General features: G+C 31.7%; 1 protein-coding gene across 1 annotated transcript; it reads right to left on the bottom strand.

Annotated features, from left to right (window-relative positions):
- Window positions 1–650: 650 nt before the first annotated feature.
- Window positions 651–17,770, bottom strand: LOC117106658 (neurogenic locus Notch protein-like). Its single transcript, XM_033248058.1, has 19 exons — window positions 17,399–17,770; window positions 16,203–16,286; window positions 15,620–15,739; window positions 15,009–15,122; window positions 13,317–13,469; window positions 11,909–12,037; window positions 10,989–11,052; window positions 10,122–10,165; window positions 9,463–9,532; window positions 8,805–8,854; window positions 8,144–8,225; window positions 7,028–7,071; window positions 6,819–6,825; window positions 4,122–4,196; window positions 3,600–3,663; window positions 2,324–2,425; window positions 1,625–1,822; window positions 1,316–1,375; window positions 651–1,096 (listed from the first exon to the last, which is right to left on the bottom strand). Exons 2-19 carry the CDS (start codon window positions 16,267–16,269, stop codon window positions 1,013–1,015), a joined length of 1,527 nt encoding a protein of 508 aa, XP_033103949.1. The 5' UTR covers window positions 16,270–16,286; window positions 17,399–17,770; the 3' UTR covers window positions 651–1,012.
- Between the last annotated feature and the right edge of the window lie 4,107 nt (window positions 17,771–21,877).

A 21,877-nucleotide genomic window follows, 5' to 3' on the forward strand; every position in this document is an offset into this window, starting at 1 on the left:
GTTTTCGTTTTGTAGATACCAATATGTATGAAACGAAGCACGTGGTTATATTTCCCATTTTAAATTATATTTTCATTTTAAATGATGAACGATTGTAATATTATATAATTTAGAATTATTTTCAAGAGAATAAAAGAGAGAATTGAAACAATGGATGTCTATTAAATTAAAACCCTTAATAATATTACAAACAAAATGTCTGATTTCGTAATTTTGATATTATATTCGGATATATTCTTATTATTAAAATGGAAAAGAACAAAGTATAAGTCTCTGTGTCTGAGTATTAGGTCTTTTATCCTTGTTTTGTATACATCTACTTTGTTAAATGGATGGTTGATATGATTATTACGTCAATTATTAATTTAATTCGCGAGCACTGTACAGGTATAATATTATGTACATTTAATATAGATTAATTATTAACATTACAAACATAATTTTATGGTAAGTTAACTTTTATCATATATATATATATCTACACATTATATACTGTCTCTTATACACATCTAGATGTGACATAATAGGTAACACAATGTAGAAATGTGAAAATAGTTTGCTGTAAACCACGATTTTATCTTAATATATCAATATTATTATTATTATTATTATTATATATCAATAAAAGATAAATACAAATAAAATAAACATTTTCGCTTCGTTCGCCTTTAATAGTGGAGCTGTAGCTTAGTCGTCAACATGCTTGACTTCCAATTCCAGATGGGTTAAAAATCACCAGAATTCCCGGAATTTTATAAAAGATACTTATAATATCGAACTTATGTACCATCGTTTCATTCTGTAAGTGGTGATTGTACTTGCTGTTGGATGTGTTAGATTTTTTTTAATAAAAGAAACTGAGAGGCATCTACAAGAATCAGCAAACTATAATAGGATAATATTTAAATATAAAACAACATGATTAACCTGATTGATTTAAACATATGGAAGATTAAGAACACTTAACAAGTTTAGCTATTGTATCGCTTGCTTTTTAAGGTCTGTTTATATATTAAATATGCAAATTAGATGGTAAAGTAGCTGCTCTATCGCTGGTAAGGCGTGCTTGGTCACCTGTTTCCAATCCTGTTCGCCTCTAGAATTTTGAGATAAAAATAATTGGTATTGGGTAATAATTGAAAATTGTATAGAGTTATTTTGATTAGATTATATTCTATACCCTCAATTTAATTATACATTGTAAACAATTGCATTATGTCTGTCATATTTTCTCTATGGTCTGTCTGAGTGTGAATATTAATTTGACAATGAAAGTGTATCATTAAAGCCTATCAAGTTAATCCTGTGTACTTACATTGGGGAGTTGTGCACTTCCATACTTTGTATCTTTTCGTTTTGTGTTTGCCGTCTTAATCTATAAATAAGATGATTCATAAGGTTAACATTACATTATGCCATTGGAGGCCTAAACAACTAATTTATCTGATTTTTTTTTTTCAATTTCATTCATTCTACAAAATTAAAGGTGATGCATCACATTTAATCATTCACGCACTCCTCCCAACAACCATTCTGAGGTATATACAGATCCATCCGGTCTTTCTCTAAATTTGGAGAATTTGAATAAAACTAAATTCTTATGTTAAAATAAAATTGAACTTACATATAAGGTAACTCCAAAAATAATGACAATAAAGCCAAGACCAGCGAGGGCGCAAACTATTAAGAGTACCATAGAGCTGTCTACGCCTGATTTGGTTTTTGTTGGATTTTCTGGCCATATCAACGTAGAGGAGAATGAATTCCGGCTTGACGGATACGTCGCAGTATTGAAGACAAATCTGTACTCTCCATTGTTAATCTGAATGTAATAAAATATTTGAATCACATTATGAACATTTATATAATTGTGACAGCTGCTTAGCTCGTGTAAACTGGTGGTAGAGACTGTCAGTGCGCTAAACCGTGAAGATCCGTTTAGATTTTTAGTCCCCTCATTCAATTTAAATAACTGTTCTCCTTGTGTATAACAGCTGGAATAGAAGTTTCAAGTGCAATATGGCATATGTGAATGTTAAAGAACACAGTTCACTCTTCGTAGTGTGCTGCCCAATTCACCACCAAGATAAACCCCATTGGAAAATCCCTTGGTTTGTTTGCATCAAAATATTATATTATCACATACGTCTATCCTATGATTTTCATGGGTAAGTAATGCAACACATAGTTCTAATCTTCATATCATGGTTGCACATGCACAAAAGCTAACTTTCTCTAGACCTTCGTCAAATTAAATTAAAAATGTCTTCATTTTAAACATAATTTATGAATTTGAAAAACATTATGAAAAAGTGCAACTAACAGTTTTTTGCATTTCAGACGACATCTTCTCTACATCAACGGCACCATCTTGACTACCAACAAGTGAAAAAGAAACATGGATTGCTTGGGAACTTCCAGATGACTAAACATAAAGAAAGAGAAGAAAGCAGTTTTTTTCATAATTCATAATTTTATTTCACGCAAAACTCAAAAGTGAAGAGTCTGAGGCAAAAAGAGAACATGTCCCTAGGTCTACAAGATGCCTACCATAGAAACAATGATTAACAAAATAACATCTACAACAACAATAATAATAATAATAATAATAATAATAATAATAATAATAATAATAATAATAATAATAATAATAATAATAATTATGAAAATAAAAGCAACAACAACAACAACAATAACAATAATAATAACAACAATAATAAAATTGATAATAATAATTGATAATAATAAAAACTTATTTGTAAGATATTTTTGAATCCTGTCACAAAAATTATTGACAAACAAACCTAATGAAAATAACAGTGTTACGATTAAGGGCTTTGTTAGAAAATAGGTACTTGAAGTCAACTTTCAATTAAATATGGTTGCTAGGCAACACTTTTTCGTTCAGTTCACATAAAACTGTTCAATAAGAATTTTATAACTCCAAGATAGGAAAGATATCGGTTAGAGGATATCACTGTACTGTACAATTTAGTCAAACAACTTATTTTTCGAAAACATTAAGTTATCTTATATCATGATGAATTTGAAAAAATGAAGACGGAAGTAACATAGACAAAAACAAGGCTGAGAATGTGTATAGTGAGACAAAAAGCGTATTGTGTTATGTATTTATCCTGTAAAAGCAGAACAAAAAGGTGTCAGAATTGTAGAGAAGCACTTATATAGAGCATTTAATTTTAAACTACATGTGCAGTAATAAAAAATGTATTGTACTTAAGCAAATTTGTGTTCTACTTGAGCGTAATATATGCGGCAATAAAAGTAGAAATATCGGCCACTAGCATATACAAACACTGTATAAATAACTAAAACAATGCATTTTATTAGCATAAGCAATGTGTATCTGCTTTAATGTAATTGTTTTGATTAATGTGTATTGATGTTTTATAATATATTTCTATATTGTTAATCGTCTTTTTGTTAAGGTAATACAACACATTGTCAGGCCTTGCCTTTGTTGTATTCCTTCCATCTTTTGTTTTATTGTTTTTATTCATGATGGAAAATATAGATTAATTGATTGATTAAATGTTTTTTCAAATTGATATGGGATTTTGGTTGGTTGTATAACCTACCTCTAAATGCTCTATAACCTTCATCGGGATACTAAATGTCATAGATAGGTCTTGGTGTAACAATCTGTGAAATAAGGTGAACTGATATACAACTTCAAGACATGACGGATTTATTAACACCTCAGCAACCATGGAGCTGTAGATTTTGGTAAGTTAATTCTAAAGGGTCCTAACTTTTTTATTCTTATTAAAGTTATTATTTAATTTCATCTATTTATTGTAAAAAAAACCTGTAAAGATGTATTTTTAGCAAACAGCACAAAATAACAATTGTTGGAACATAAATCAACATAATATTCGTTGTTTAAACTCACAGTAGGTATACGGTAACTATTATTAAACAAAATATTTTAATTGATTTTCGCAATAACATTCGAGTCCCGCTGATTTTATTTCTTTGTCAGATTCCACGCTTGGTATTAGTGGCATATTATTTCACATCGACTAATGTTGCCGAGTTGGCAAGTAAATTGGTTTCAAGATACTTTCAATGCAATCAATTAGTAAACACGTTTTACTTACAGTTTGAAGTGCTCCGTTATATCAACAATGCTATCAAAGTCGCCATCAAAATCAAATGATACTCCAATGACAGTTCTGAAATATATAGTATATAAGAGCACATACCAACAACATTGGTAGCAGAACAATGAGATTTACATTTGAACAAAGCACCACAACTCCCACTGGGGATTTCGTTCCTAAATCGGGTGAATCATTCACGAGTACTATCCTGGTTGGTGAAACCGTAATTCGCTGTTTTTGTTTTTATGTAGTGATTTTACTCGAGCATTTTTATTTTCATTAGTAAAGATTCATATGTAATCGACATATAAAACAATGTAATTTATTAGATTTACAACTTAATTTGATCAGATAGGGACATACATACTGTATTTTAAACCTGAACAGACCAGATGGTAAGAAAACATCTTAGTTCATATCTAAAACAAGTGTTTGACGGATTCTTACTCTGAAATATGGTCACGCCAAAATGCACAAAAAGACTATTCTAAAGATTATCAAATGTACTGCGAGACATGCACTGCACAATGGATAAGGATTGTTCACCGGGTCCTTGTTGTAGAAAGGTTTTACCGCAACACAGCGGCGTAGCTAGGTGCAAAAGGGCCCCAGTGCAAGCTTAATTGCCGGGCCCTTTGAAGTGATAGAAGAATTCCCTAAAGTTTTCTGAAAATTTATCATAAGAATTGCTTCTTTTACCCCTACTCCTAAAGGCCTAGGTTACGGTAATATGCCTAAATACTAACGATAATCAGATTTGTAACTATATTAAAAGGGGCATATTCAACAGCTGTTATAAACTAATCAAGAAAATTGGTGGCACGTAAAATTGAACAAATTGCAGTGGTGGACCTGAGAATTCGAAATAGAGGAGCGAGGGAGGGATTGTCACAGGCGGAGGAGGTAGACCACCTGAGCCCCACTATGATTGGGGCTGAGGTAAGAAAATTTATAATTATAACACCTCTAGATGATATCTCTCAGATTTATAATAAAATGAATATAATATCCTTTTATTACCATTTTAAAAAAATAATTTTGAAAAATAGGGGGTTGGGCCGGCTGGCTGGGCTTCTTGAATACACTACTGAATTGAAATCAACACAGTAATCAGGGGGTTGGGCCGACTGGCTGGGCTCCTTGAATACACCACTGAATTGAAATCAACACAGTAATCAATAATTACTCTTCTAAAACCAAACAATATTTTTTTTGGCCGTTTTTTTTTTCGTTAAAATTAAGTTGGAAATTATTTTAAATTATTATTTTTAGGTCTATTTATGAATGGGTCCCTAATAGCCCCGAGCCCAGTGTTTTGCACTGGCTGCACTGAGCACTAAGCCTTCAACTGTAAACTGTGAATTAAACTTAAACAGAAAATTACTGCCAGGTGACCTAACAATAACATTATCCAAATGAATTTCAAATGTGTAAGTATTGCAAATGCAAACAATAGGTCTAATATACCAAAATGCCCCGTTATGCATTTTGGTTGATAAGATTATACAGTAGTCAGTGGCGTATCAAGGAAGGTGCTCGGGGTGCCTGAGTCATCTCTGTCAGAGATTGAAAAAAGTGCCCATTTTTAATGTTAAAAAATAACTAACATAAATTTTAAGTATTAAAGTGCATTTTCAGTCATCTAGACGTCCTCAATTCCAAAAATTGTTCTCACTTCAGTTTCAACCATGATGAGTCTCAGGTGGATTTAGTAATTTTCATATATTTTTTGTATTAAAGTGCCATTTTCCAGCATCTAAATGTCTCAAATTCTTACAATTGTCTTACTTCAGCACCAACCATGGTGGGCTGATGTGGATGGTATTTTTCATAAATTGTAAGTATCCAAGTGCCGTTTTCAGCCATCTATAAAATCTCAAATTTCTAAAGTTTACTCATTTGCGCCCCAAAACCATGGTGGGACTGAGGAGGATATTCGTAGATTTGTACTATTCAAGTGCTATTTTAGGGTATCTATAAGTCTCAAATTCTTAAAATTTCTTCACCATACAGTAGTTGGCGTTCAGGTGGATATGGTAGTTTTTAGAATTGGAAGTATTTAAGTGCCATTTTCGGGCACCTATTTACTTAATTGTTTTTTTTTTTTGACTTATTTTGTAAAAAATAAAGGAATTAAATGGTAATTTAAGTTCCATTTCCTGCCATCCTGAGGTACAAAATACTGGAAATGTTGGCATGTCACGCCACCCAAGGGCGCTGATGTGGTGTGAACACTCATTTCATTCAGCAACCCCCTCTCCCTCCTTAAATCCTGGATACGCCGCTGGTAACCACAGGGTTAAAATTTAGGTTTAAGTTCATCAAATATAAAATTGAAAGGTTGAAAATATTTTCTGCAAAAAGGTGGATTATATTTTCGTTTCAAATATTAAAATTTGTCTCATTTTCATTTTGAAACTAGGGAATCTAAAGGAACGCCGAAAAGATGTAAACTCACCGTATAAGAAATACCTACGACAAATATGGTTGTTAAAAATCAAGTGGCTCATTACTAGGCACACTAAGTAAACATCCAGTTACACTATTTTGTTTCAATCGTAAAGGCCAGAATTAAAAAGCAAACCTTTGTGTTACAGAGTAGGCCTATACTCCTAAACAAGCAACTTCAATGGTTAAATCACCATTTGATATAGGTAATAAAATAACCTGCGTGTTATAAAGAATAGTTCTTACCTATTTGCTGTTATCGATGTAATCAAAGAAGGGCAACATAGAAAAAAAAAAGGAATACATTGTAATTATGCAAATGAGGTGTACATTCTTCAACACACTTTCATGTCATAGTCCAGACATTTTAAATTATACATACATACACTTATAACAGTAAGAATCATGAATACAGAAAGACAACACAATTAATAGTTTGTAAAATATTAACTTACAACAATCGTTATTAGTACAGGCCCAGGATGCACTTAGACAGTAGCTGTGATAAAAATAATAAAACAGAAAATAGAATTATAACTGGATCAATACAAATACAAAAATTGTCAATTCAATTCAATTCCACCTTTATTGCTGTCTCTTATACACATCTAGATGTGTTTATTTTACATATTTTATACTTGCGTCCATTGTGGCCTAAATGTTATGCTATGTTTCTCTATTTCCTGTTTTTATTTGGAATTTTGGTCAATATACTATAGTCTGTTTATTATACTGTCAGCATAATGTGGGAACGACTATTAATCTCCGTTCTCATTTTATTACTGTTTATTACTATCAATGTATAGGCCTACCCGATTTTAATTACTCTCATTATAATCCGCATGGTTATTCTTTAACTCCTCCCACTACAGTGGTTACGTGTGTCCACTTTTTGCTAGTTTTTTTGATGTACCTTGATAAAGACCTGAGGATAGGTCGAAATATTGGTTTTCTCAAATAAAGTGTTTCTGAAGTCTATACATGGTATTCGTTTCCTATATTCTTTTGTTATATAAGTCTGTGGTACATGCCATGGGAAACTTTTTTATACATTGTCGTGGCGACATTTGGAAACCAGCTCTGTTCTTTTGTTTAAAGTTCTTATTACTAGTGGTTATATAATATTTTTCCTAACTCAAAGAAATGTAACCTGTGTCAATGGAAAAAAATACTATACTGGTATAAGTATTAATAATAACTGGTTTCCAAATGTCGCAACGAGAACAAGTTACTATATATATATATATATATATATATATACATAAAGACAAAAAAAATCACCACATTAAACATATATGACTTAAAAGGGTTTAAGTAAAGAAAGACAAATGCACACAGTTATCAAAACCATCAAATATAACGTACAATATAAATTACAAATAGGCCTATGAGAATTAAAACAATTAATATATATGATCACAATCGATAAACAGTATATGATCACAAGAATATAGCTGAATATATTCTTTGTATAAATATTTTATAACATACATTTCCGTATCTTATTTCGTTAGGTGAAAAATGTAAAGATATAAATAATTTAGAATATACAGTATAATAAATGTACACACCAAACATTGCACTCTTCCCATCTGTGTTGATTTTCAGAATATAATTCAACATAATCACTTGAAACAAATTCACACTCATTACCTGTAAGATAACATGAGAATATTCGTCAGAATTTTAAATTTACAATGAATTCATATAGTATTGTAGGCACCTACCATCAGTAGCCCCTAACAAGTATTCATAATAATTATTTTTATATTTATTATTTTTATTATTATTATTATTATTATTATTATTACTATAATCATCATTATTATTATTTGTATATTTGTGTTAAAACAGCTTAGTTTTCAAATTATTGGTACACATATCATTTATGAAAATATCGGTAGAATAATGTTCGTTTATATTTGGCTAACTGAGACCAATCAAAATACGTGCCTTGCTAGGCCTTTGCCTTTTTTTTTTAACCCATAAGCATAGTTTAGGTACTGAAGACTTTTTTGTGTAGCCGAACCCAAAATGGTTTAAACATTCATAGATTCTATGACTATAATAAAAAAAAGGTTATAGTAAATGTACATTTAAAAACCGTGCTTCTTTTTTTAGGCATCAATATTAGGAACTGTAATTAGAATAACTTATATAGGTAATGAACACTAAGCGTTCTACGACAAAGGTTAGTGTTGCGTGACATAAGGTGTGAATTACGGTACATACCATTGAAACAATGCTTCATTGTACACACCCACGCTCCATGTATGCAGTAACTAAAAAAATGCAAACAGGTGTGAGTAGCAAACATGTTGAAAAAACACAAGTGAAATTTAATAACTTACAAAAAAAACCCCATAATATATGAAAACAATAACAAATTTGATGAGATATAAATATTATGGTATTTCAAAATTGACTAAATAAAACAATAAATAGTGTAATAAAAAACATTATTTAATGGTTTTTTTTCAAAATAAAACAAATTTAAACAGCTATATCGATAAACAATCGATAAACAGAGATGTTAAGGAAACTTAGCGGATTAGCAGTTGGTGAGCAACACGATTTGAGATCCCTGATTCACCACTCCATGTACACTTTTCATTCATTACTTATAATTATCTTACGTTCGATAGTAGTGGTTGCTAGTTATTTCTTGGAATAATTATAAAGGATCTACTAAATCTTTCTAAATCTATTATCGTACTTGATATTGTTTTTGTGATGGTTATGTATACTTTCTTGGATCTAATTTTAAATCCATAATATATATTATAATATAACATGAGCATATATAGAGCATTGTAGTACAGATGTAGACCATCAGTGCAGTATATAATACAAACAAAACCCCCAAAACACGTAGACTTATTCAACTCACCAAGTGTTGCAGTCATCTTGCCGACTATCATCCTCAAAGAATATCTTATCCTCGTACCTACATATACCACCTAATTAAAATAAAACAAACAAACATTTTATATTAAATACAAAGAAGATGATAAGTGTATAAAATAATCTTTCATTGTCACAAGTACATACTAAAAGAATAATATTCACAAGTTTATAATTTTTGAATAAAAACATGTTGTAGAGCTTAATAAACTAGTGTGCAAACTATTTAGAAATATATCATTTTTGAATTAAGAAAAACACAATAGTGATTGTATAAAATTTTAGAAAAGGGAAAGAAGAAATCTAAATATGTAATAACCATTAAAATGTGTTACTCTTTTTATGTACAAGTGCTATCATTAATAATATTTCAATAGAAAGAAAGCTAAAAATAAAGTTTAATATTTTTTTTAATCATAGGCCTATAATTATTTAAGATGAAAGCTAAAAATAATTGTATAATATTTTTTTCATCATAGGCCTATAATCATTCAAGATGACTTGTAAAAAATAGTGCCGTTTTTGGCCGCAAGACAAAAAACTTGCAACAATTTTCAGGAAAAATGATATTACCGTACTCATTACTTAAATGATTTATTTTAGTTGTATGGTTGCGTGACTTATGAGCTTGTAAATATAACTTACCACATGAAGACATTGTACAAGCCCAATTTCCATCGTAGCATGTGCTGTATGCAAAAATCAAAATTTCGATTCAAATGTACAGTGTTAGAAAGGTTTTCAATCATATTTTTATTACAACATTTTGTGGTTACATTGGGTTTGCGCTATTTATTTCTATATTATTGTAACTAGATACCGTATTATTTATTACATTTTTTACAAACATACAGCAGAGTCATTTATTGCCATCATAGAAACTGTAATAGCAAGTATAAATGAAATCAGTGTTTAAATCACTAACGCTGAAGACTTTCTTCTTAGAATCTTTCCATCTATTATTAATACAAAAAATATAGAAATCAAGTCTTGGATACCAAGTAACTTAAGTATTACGAGGAATGATGATTTTAAGCACAATGATATTTGTTTGAAACGTAAAATGGAGGCTTGCTCTTTAGGTTTTTTTAAACCTAAATATTTCTGTAACCTTTCTTCATATGTATTTACGGTATTGTTTTTTCGTATGTTTTGTTTCTTATAAACAGTGGATGGAACGAATAAAAAAAAATCAAGTTCATGGTGGGTCTTAAAAATCTAACTATAGTCAAGCATATTATGTTTTAATGTGTTTGAAGTTGAACACGAAGATAGAGAAAGTTTAAACTGAACCAAACGTGACATTGCAGGTCTAATTGAACCAGAAACTTAGGATTTATAGAGCCTGAGATATCAAATATTTTGATGCGTCTTTACTAAAGATAATTTTTATAAAAGGAGAGAAATAATACTAATAATAATTAATAAATTATAACAAAAAATATCCAACATTTTACAAACAACAATACAGCTGTACAATGGTCGGTTATAGTAGGAATCATAAAAACTTACCAAAGATTACAACCTGTTTCTCGAACTTCTCTGTTATAATATATATTGCCCTCAAAAGTGCAGCCTGTGAACATAATCATTCGTTGGAAATTTAAATATTGAACAATTTTATATTATAGATTGCATTACCAATAACGATGAAAAAATTAATTAATTTGTGGGGGTGTATAATGTTCGTTTGTAGACGATCAATAGCTTTTTTTCAAATTGTTAACGTTCGAATCTATATAGGAAAACCAGGACCTGACATGCCATTGGTTCTAAAATAGTTAACGCGTGCATTTATGGAAACCAAGACCTGATTTGTGCAGCTCAGTGTGTTTCATTCAGTTTACTTACTAAATTATAGTAAGAATTTTTTAGATATACAAATAAGGGTAAAACTTTACTGTAAATTGCTTGGTTTTGTTTTTGTTACGCTATTTATCCGTTTGTTGTTTTTGAACTGTCTTTTGCTTTCCTTTGTATATATTTTATATTGTTAATGGGTGCACCATCTAAGTGATGGGTGCCACTGATCTAAAAGTGAACCCAATAAATCGTATCGCATCGACGTATAGTATTTCTTTTGGTTTCTTAAATGCACCTCTAGATATGAAAACCAGGACCTGACGTCCAAAAGGTTCTAAAATAGTTAATGAGTACATTTATGTTCAAGCGCTTCGAGGTTGTGTCAACGTGAGGCGCTATATAAATCCAGAATTATTTTTATTTTTATGAAAACCAAGACCTGACGTCTAGTAGATTGAATTGATAGATCCGCTACTGACGACAACCAGGACCTGACGTCCAATATTCTTTACTAGTCAATGTTCGCATTTAGATAGGAAAGCAACGAAATGACCTCCGGTTTTTTCCTAAACCCCACCCATTTATAACAATTACATTAAGTATACGATAACGACAATACATAGGCCTACTTATTGTATCATCCGTTGAGCAATTTTGACCACTGAAGTGAACTGGGCACGTACAATGATAACCCGATGGATTGGAGGCATCTAATGTACAATTGCCGCCATTTTCACAAGGACTCGGCAAACATGGGTCTGAAAGACAATAAAAGTTGATATGTTTAAGTATACTAAATACAACAGCAATATTTTAAATAATAATAATAATTTTATTTCTCATTTAGGACATATATTGTATCAACTTGACTTGAACCCAATGAGGTTTCGTCCATTGATTGTTGAATCAGTATCAGTTACAAGGCATTATGTTGCTATCGGTAAATGTGTAATAGGATTATATAATCATACATCAGAACAGCTCATTTACTTAAACCAATGTACATATTTTATGTTGGATTAACCACAAAGATCTTTCGTGTCCTTAGTTCAATTCTAACAACCTGCTTAGAAGAAACGTTAAGCCGGTGTACTTCCAAATTCTCAATCAGACGTTGTACTGCATAATTTCCGATCCCGAATTTATTTATTACTTAATGGGTCATTTTTAGCAGTATTATTTACCGATGGGACATTTTGAAAATTTGAAAAATATCTCAGAAACCTTAAGGAATAAATGATTTAAAGTTTATTCCATATTTACATTCAGCCTAATGTTAAACAAATAAGGTGAAAATATTGTTAAAAAAACGTACTGTATGTGTCGCGGATGGGAGATTAATAATTAGACGTAAATTTAATATATTTTCTCCATACCTTGGCAGATTGATGGTTCATAGATATATTAGAGCTTTATTAGAATTAGAACAGGCTCCGGAGGAAAATGTTTAAAATGTTGTAGAACTAATTTTTCTAAGATACAAAAAGGATGTTTGACGAAAAATATCTGGAACGGTTAATAAGATACAGATTTTTGAATATTCAAAAACTAGTGGCAAATGTGGAACGAGAGCATCAATGATGTAGTAGCCCACCCCTGCTTAAGGTTTGTATTTTTGACAGATATGATGCACCAAACAAAAATCGAATAGGCCTATATAATGCTTTTATGTCTTTGAGGCATGGTTCAGTAATCGTTTGTACACATTAGCAGAAGCAAGTAATAAGAAATGCCAGAGAACACCTATTCTATTTTTTATTTTATAATATATAATATCAAGTAATTTAGCAGTTCTTATAGGCCTACCTAAATGTTTTGGAGTCTCAACTAAAAACTTACTACAGAAGTTAGACATTGTCCATTTACCTATAATTACATGAACATTTTGGCCTATCACATTGTCACCCGTTGGGGGGGGGGGGGGTGAACAGTCTTAATATCTTAAGGGTGTAAAAACATCTAGAACCTAAGTGAGATCTTTTTCGTCACAATATTAAGTGGTAATGCTGTTTTTGTTAATAAACATTAATGACTTACCAGCTAATGATGTGATTTTCATATCGCAATGTTTTCCCGTATACTCCAATGGACATGCACAAAAATATGAGGAAATATCCGATGACAATGTGAAACAAGTGCCGTCATTTTGACAGGGAGTGAATGCTTCACATGCGGTCACTGTAGTGGTCACTGTAAGTAAGTAAGTAACTTTATTGCTTCTCTTTTATAACAGAGGCACAGCCGTAAAGACGTGCAACAGTAACAAAATCAGTAAAAACTTAATTACTGTGATAAAATATAGTAAGAAAATACTGCGGTAGAACGAAACATAAATAAAAAAAGGGTTTACAAAAATAGTAATAGAGATAAAAATAAATACTAATACTAATATAAGTTAGTTGGTTAATACATCACTTATACACACATACATATATACATACACACAAACATATATATACACACATATATATATATATATATATACATATACATATATATATATACAGTATACATATACATATATATATATATGTATACACACACACACACACACACATGCTTACATATACAAACATACATACACACACAATACATACATGCATAGACGCACACACATACACACACCCCTCCCACACACATATTCACACATACATACATACATACATACACATACATACACAAACACATACATATACATATATACATATAACAGAGTAAATATTGTAAGTTTAATTCAATAACATTAAAACCAGACATATTAGTCTTGCAATAGAAAAGCATTATATATATCATTTCGTTCTTTCCATGCCATCGTTAAAAGTAATTTACAATGATTATCGAAAACTTTACTCGCAATAGTATAATTAATAGGGTTTATACAATTTGTTGTTACAATTTGATATTCGTAATGGATTTCTAAATCATCAAACAAAAGATGGTATTTAAGTTCAGGGGAGCTTGATGTGAATAATTCCCAAAATATATGTAAATCCTTTTTATATAACTCCTCTTTAAGTTGGTCAAATATTAAAGTTCTAATGTTCTTTAATCTGGTACAATCAAATACAAAATGATTGATGGTTTCCTTTGTCACGCAGTCACATAATAAGCATAAGCCTAAATTTTGAGGTGACCAGGATTCCTTTCTTCCTTCAAGAGGTAGTGAGTTAGAACGAGCTTTAAATTTTGAACTTGAAGCATGAAAGTTACACTTTTCTAATAAATACTTTTCCATTTTAGGTTCACTTTTGTATCTTATGTAATGTTTTAAAGATGATTTACTTAAAGCATTGTTATACCAACTTAAGTTATCTTTTTTAATATTTTTTTTCTTTGAAGCCATTAAGCCATTTTGTACAATAGTCAATGTTAAAGAACATTTGTAGATCAAACTTATTTAAAATGGATTCAATATTTTGAAGCCATTTCCAACTCAGTTTTTCTTTAAGCGTAAAGAGAGCCCTAAATAATAATCTTGGCCAGCGGTGTTCTTCCATATTTTTTAGTCTATAAAAGTAAGTTAGTAATCTTTCTGATTGAATAGATTCAATTGTTTGCCAGCCAAGTAGGCCTAATTACTTTTTTAAAAGATGATAATAATTATTATTATATACTGTTTTGTTAATTTTATTCTACATTTTATGAGATAGGGATAAGAAATACCCTCTACCTGAAGCTTCAAATAATAATTTTAGATTGATATAGAAAGTTTTCAGTGACTAAACTTACTAGATTCGTCACAATTCTCTCCTTTATAGCCGATGGAGCAGTTGCAGTGTGGGATCCCGTTGATGTCTGTCTTACAGTTGCCTTTAATGCATCGGTAATCTGGAGCACATGTTCCTGAAACACAGAATCATTAAATTTAAATTTAGATACTTCGATATTTTTGGCTGCAAAACATCACGTGACAATTACAATTTATATATGTTTTAACAATGTATCTAGGTCTATATTTATATATATTATATACAATTAAAATATTGATAGTAACAATAAAAGCAGCGAAAACAAGTAAATCCTAAAGATAAAAACAATAACAATAATCATAGCATTATAGTAGTCTAGAGCATACAGATAATGCCCTTTCATTGTTTAGCAAAGTAAGGATTTTCGAAAGTCGCTTTGAGTCTGTCAGTGAAGCATAAACATTTTAAATGTTCAAATTCTGAAAGAGAATTGTGAAAGCTACAATCACATCGGATTCGAACTGAATTTCCGAACACGTTTCTGATCGGTTCCGTGGTAGGCTTTCCTAACCGAAAATTGGGATTCTTTGAAAATGCAATTATTTTGTAAATGCTTCCTTTAAATGTCGCCTAATATTTTGAAGAACATACCCGGTAAACTGATCTCACACTGTATCCCTGCATACCCCTTGGTACATAGGCATAAAAACTTATTACCGGTTTCGCTGTTGAAGCAGGTTCCACCATGCAGACAAGGTAAACTATTGCATGCTGTAAACAATTAGTTATTTCAATTTAAATTAATTTCGTACAACCTCAAAAAATGAGAAAAAAATATGGTCATAGCTCAATAAACCAAAACATAATTATATTGAAAATCCTAACAAATAAAACATTTAAATATGATACTAGAAAACTCAGTCAATGATCATTGTTGCAAATAGCCGCAAACTCGTGGTGATGACAATCAACCAATTTAGTTGATGCTTAAATATAAAAATAAATAAATATCAGTATAGTTAAGATTACATCGTTTTACAAGATCAAAATAATGTGTTTTGAAAAGTGTTGCTATCATTACCCACGATAGTCAGTTAATCGGCATTGACAGCGGAATCTAGATATATTATGGAAAATCAGATAGTCGTATAAACTTGAAAAAAAGGGGGGCCTTTGTTTTTTTCTTTTAAATAACATATATCACGCTTTATAATCATAAAATAAATAGGATTACCTGTCTGTGCGTTAGAAAATGAAAGAAATAAAATAAAAACCAACAGTATGGAAACTGTATTCTTCATAATTATGAGTGTACGCTCTGCAAAAAAAAATGAAGGATCTATATACATATATAAAATGTACATACATAGGTTATATACAAATACATCATTTAAGCATAAGATAATAATAAAAAAATATTAGCATTAATTATTAAAATAACATACACCAACACCCTACAACACCCCCCCCCCCACACACAGATACGTAATAAACATGATGAATAAACAGAGGCGAAAACATTACCTCCTCCAACTTCCTTGGCAGAGGTAATAATAACAGTACTCAGATAGTCCTACATATCAAGCGTCGGTGTATGAAAGAGAGTTTATAGGGATTAAATTTGCACCTATACCGTCTATTAGCCTATAGGTCTGTATGGTCAACGGTATAATCCTCGCCTTGATGCGAGAGGCTGCATGTTCGAATCTACACTTTTAATACAACTGAAGGGGGGAATGTGATATGGTAATAACATGTGTTTCTATCTGAGCACTGTAATTATTATTTATCAATTTCTTTATATTAAACAAATAATTAATTTAATAATTAAATTATAAGTATATATACATATAAATTAGTATATAAGTATATATATATATATATACAGTATATATATAATATAAATCAAGATAGCCGTTAACACTGTTAAATTATATATAAATTATCAAAGAAAGGTAAATACAGTGTTCGAATAAAGGACACAATAATACATCGTGTAGCATAGCTCTCAACGAATGTAGTCCTTTCTTTGATAATTTATATATACATATATTTATTTATATGTATATATATACATTTATATATATATATATATAATTACAAATAGGCCTATGTCTGACTTGTGTCCTCATCAATGTGGAGGACATTGCTGACAAGAATTCACGGAAGTGGTATTTGATAAGAAATTTAAAAAACAAGATAATTTATACATACATATATATATATATATATATATATATATAGAATCATGATAAAAGAAATTTGCCTGTTTGTCGACAACGTTCATGCATAATATTCAATCAATACGTTATGGTCATATTCGTTTTGAAATGACCTTACAAAGCACGCATAGGCAGATAGTTCTGTAACGCTAGCCAGTCTGAAATACGTCTCAATTTTTACAAATATTGATAAAAAAAAAAAACTAACCTTAAATTGTAAATTTTAGAAGTGACTTCCTTAACTTTGACTTCAAGAGATCCTAGAACGCGGTAGATATTCATTAAAATTGACGTTTGTGTATTCTGTCGTTTTGCTCTGCTATTTTTGTTTGGGCTGTGAGTCAGGTAATAAGCATATGAATACCGACCGTGTTGTAATATGCATCACAATTGGAACAATTGAAATTGTAGACAAACAGTCCTTACGTTCACGGTGCACGGTCCAGCGATCCCAACATGTTCTATTCAATTCACTCGACTGGTAAAATACTGTAAAACGTAAAAAATCAGTATTAACAGCCATAGGCCTACAGCGAGATGTCATTAGATTCAAATGTGGGTTTTTTTTATGCAAGTCACAAGGGTTCGTGTTTGTATTGAAAGTGACTACTGTATCGACAAAGTACTGTGCAAAAATCTGCCTATCGGCTTGGTTGAGGTTTTAGTTGAATTGTCTTGATTGATCACTGAAGTATAAACTTTAACGTCCATTGTTTGATTAGTTCCATTATTTCAATTAATTGTTGATTTTCTATAAACAAATCCATGGTACAATTGTATTCTAATGAATCACCTGTTATCAAGCCTGATCTAGGTACATACTTGCCTTTTTCGGTTTAAAATCTATCGTTTAGCGTTCAAGCGCCCATCACGAAATATTTATCTTTACTACTTAATTCATTAATAAAGATATACAGTTTGTCAATAAAATCTTCCAAATGATTAAATATCATCATAGGCCTATGCCTATATTGAAAACTTCATGTAATGAATCAAATAAGTAAAGCTATAGAGATCGACAGAAATAAAGGTTTGGTTGAGCTTTTATTTCCTCCATGGGTTGAGTTACTGACATTTTTACTGATAATATCCTGAAAATAAACTATTTTATTTATTCATGCGACTACTAATTGGCAGACACTTATTTCGTTTTAATTGAAGGCCAGTCACTTAAATAACAAAGTAAACTCAACGACAACAACAATTGTGTAGTTGACACTTAGGAAGAAATCGGGGAAATAAATTGTTTTCATAGAAACAAACCATTATTTTATAAGAATGTAATGGCCTCAGGGTTTAATTAAACAAGAGCGACCGGTCACCGGTCCCTGGCGCAGATGTCGGTGGTTGTGTTCTATGAATCTAATATATCTGAAAAAGGTCTGCAGCAAAACATTCCGTCTCTGAGTATGGGTGAATCTAGTCTGAAGTGCATTAGTTCTGTTGGAGGACTCGTTCAGGAAATTCGAGTGGGGGTGGGGGGGGGGAGCCGTGTGGGAGCTGCGGCTCCCTCCCCTCCCCCAATACAAATTCTCTCCTGGGATCACTCAAAATGAATACAGTACAGTATGAATATACTACAGTACTACTAAAATACGTAAATATGCATCAGTACTCGTTAGGCATAGCATAGGCCTACTATAATTATAACACATGTTATAAGCGTGATTTAAAAAAATCCATAAATCCCAGGCCATATAATAATAATAGTAATAATGATTATTATTATTATTAATATTAAAATGTGAAGAAAATTGTGCTAAAGGCGAAAAACAAAGTTGTGATTTGTTGATAATATTATAGTTAAGGGGACACCTTCGGGACCAAAACAAGTTTCCCCTTTATAATACTGTAGGGGTATCCCATGAATAGGAGCTGGCCGTAGTGTTAAAAGATACTTTTTTTCCCTTAGTTTGTGGTCAAAATAAAAAACAAATCCGGTTATTAGGGGCATTTGCAAATTGCAATTGAATGAGCGCTCTAATGCATCTGGAAAAACAAATTGTACGAAATGGGAAAATTTATGGTTTACAGTAAAATCTGCCACGTCTCTTGCTAACTGTATCCACAGTTTTGTCCGCGATTAATATAAGACCCACTGTCCAGATTGTTAAAAACTTCCAATCCAGAAATTGTTTTGTGATTACTATCTTCTTTTATCATGGTTGTTGGACAATCGTTGCATATTTATCAGATTAATCATCACTCTTAAAATTTCTCAAGTAGGTGTGTCCTTAAAGCTTAGTAAATTATAGTTAGGCAAAGTTGTCCTGGATATTAAGTAGATCCCTGATAAAGTACATGAGAAATTTGTTGGCGTTTCATTCTGACTATGTGATGATGAATTTTACTATGTCAAAGTGTCATTTCCGGCCATCTAAAGGTAATTTTTCACCTCAGCCCCAACCATGGTGGGGCTGAGGTGGTTGTGAAATCATGGTTTTGAAGTATGTAAAGAACATATTCAAAGACAATTTTGCTTTTAAGGTTGCCGAAAATCCCTGATAAAAGACCATGAGATTTTTTTTGGCGCTTCATTTGGACTAATGGTGATGTGATGATAATGAATTTTACTAAAAGTGTCGTTTCTGGCCATCTAGAGGTACTATTTCCTCAAATTTTCGCACCTCTCCAACCAAGGTGAGTCTGAGGTGGGTGTCGACTCACAAAATGTCCTCCCCCTCCACCTTTCAAAACAGATCTGCGCCCTTCCCTGACTTAGAGTATGTCTGGACTGCTGAGGAGAGGATGCATACATTGGTTGTTAGGATGTGATCTAGTTTTTCATGCCCATTTTTCGTGATTATGACTATTTTGGATAAGAAATGGAAAATATATTCAAATTTAAGTATGAAAGTGTAATTTCCGGCCATCTAGAGATTCCCTAATCATAAATATTCTTACCTCAACCACAACCATGGTGGGGCTGACGTGGGTGGTTCCTCAGTCTGTGAAAGTCCCTCCCTGGGTCACCTTTCTTTCGAATTCTTGGATCCGCCACTGTTGATTTATTATAATTATTGTTGGGCCTAGTAATATTATTTATGTCTAATGCAATTTTCACTTTATCCTCTCAAAACTTTATCCACTTAAAACGTTCAGATCAGAGTGCGCTACTTCACAGGGGTGGGGGTGCGTCCCACTGGACCCCGCCGGGGTCCTACGTACCTGGCATAACTGCTCCCCTCCCCCTTTCAAAATCCTGGCTACGTCCCGGGGGGGGGGGTGGTTCGCAAGAAAAGAAGGGAATTTGCTGAAAAGGGAAGGGGATTTGTCCGAACCATAACCCCCTCCCCTTTACTGGTTACAGGCATGAAAAAAGATATCCTGGTCATTTTCACTGATTATTGTAAGTATTTGTAAGTTTCAAAACCAGAATTGATAGAGGTTCCTTATCAAATGTGTTTGTTCCAAGATTATGTGATTCAAAATTTATCTTGAAGTGGAATCAGTTGTTGTATGTTTATCGGCACAGTAAACATTGCTAGTGTAGAAACATCGTGCTGTCATTAATTAATTGACTTCTGTTGGGCCTATAGTTGAATTGAATTGAAAATGTGACACAGGCTCGCACATAAATGTAATATATTGGGTAGTGAGTGAAATCAACTGCAGTTAAACTTGCCTAAGCCAATCTAATTTTGCAATCCAAATGATCGCTTTCCTTTAACAATCTGTAAGTCAAATTTTACATTTCAATGGAATTTTGGATTCGACTTAGGCGAGTTCAACGATTCACCAATCAACCGTAAATAGTGGTTTTAATGTAAGCTGCCTCCACTGACCTAGTTCAATACTATGGATGATATGGTTATGTGACCAGATTTTTCTTAATACAATCCTCCACAGGTAAGTGGTGCATTCTTTCTTTTAATATTTTTAGCTTACATACAATTCTTGCTGCCCTGTTTTGATTTGTTTGCAATTTTGCATAAGATTAGATCAAAATCGCCAGACACTTTTTTCATAAAACTGAAATAAAGGAACTTTTCGTTGATGAGGCGAGACTATTTTTATACCTTATTTAGCGAACCTGCCGCCCACCAATAACGATGTTTTCGAATAAAAATAAAATTTTATTTTTGGCCAATATTAGCGAACCTGCCGCACAAAAAACAAAGGAAATAAACAAAAAATACTGTAAAAGTTTTTCTTTATTTTCATGTGCCTTGAAATCTCAAAATATATGTGTATCTTTTAAGCATCCCGTTAGCACACTGTTTACATTCACTAATAAAATTTTATTTTTATTTTCTCCTCCCTCTAAGTGTTTTTGGCAAAACTACAGTACAGTATTTGCTAAATACCCCTCCTCTGCCTGACGATCTATAAACAAATCAGTTCGCAAAACAAGGTACAGGTCTCGCCTGAACTATGCTTGACACGATTATTACATGTTCCTATTTGAGCACTGTTATTATTTATCTACTGTATTTATATTGTGTTTACGATTCTATGCAGCAAACTTGATTCAAATATTATTCACTACGATTTCCCAGCTGCGAAGGACCTATAAGCTTTTCTAGCTTAACCACAGACAGCTTCACTATGTGTGAGCGATTCATCTCCGCGCACCCCCTAGATACACCACTGGTAATAATTGTCTTATTAATCAGGCAAAAAAGAGCTATCCACCTGAAATGTAACTCTGAATAGTTTTGGATAATTTTCCTCCAATTTTCATTTG

This window comes from Anneissia japonica, unplaced genomic scaffold, assembly GCF_011630105.1.
Source record: "Anneissia japonica isolate Jap-2015-1 unplaced genomic scaffold, ASM1163010v1 scaffold288118_len230876_cov182, whole genome shotgun sequence".
Lineage (NCBI taxonomy): Eukaryota > Metazoa > Echinodermata > Crinoidea > Comatulida > Comatulidae > Anneissia > Anneissia japonica.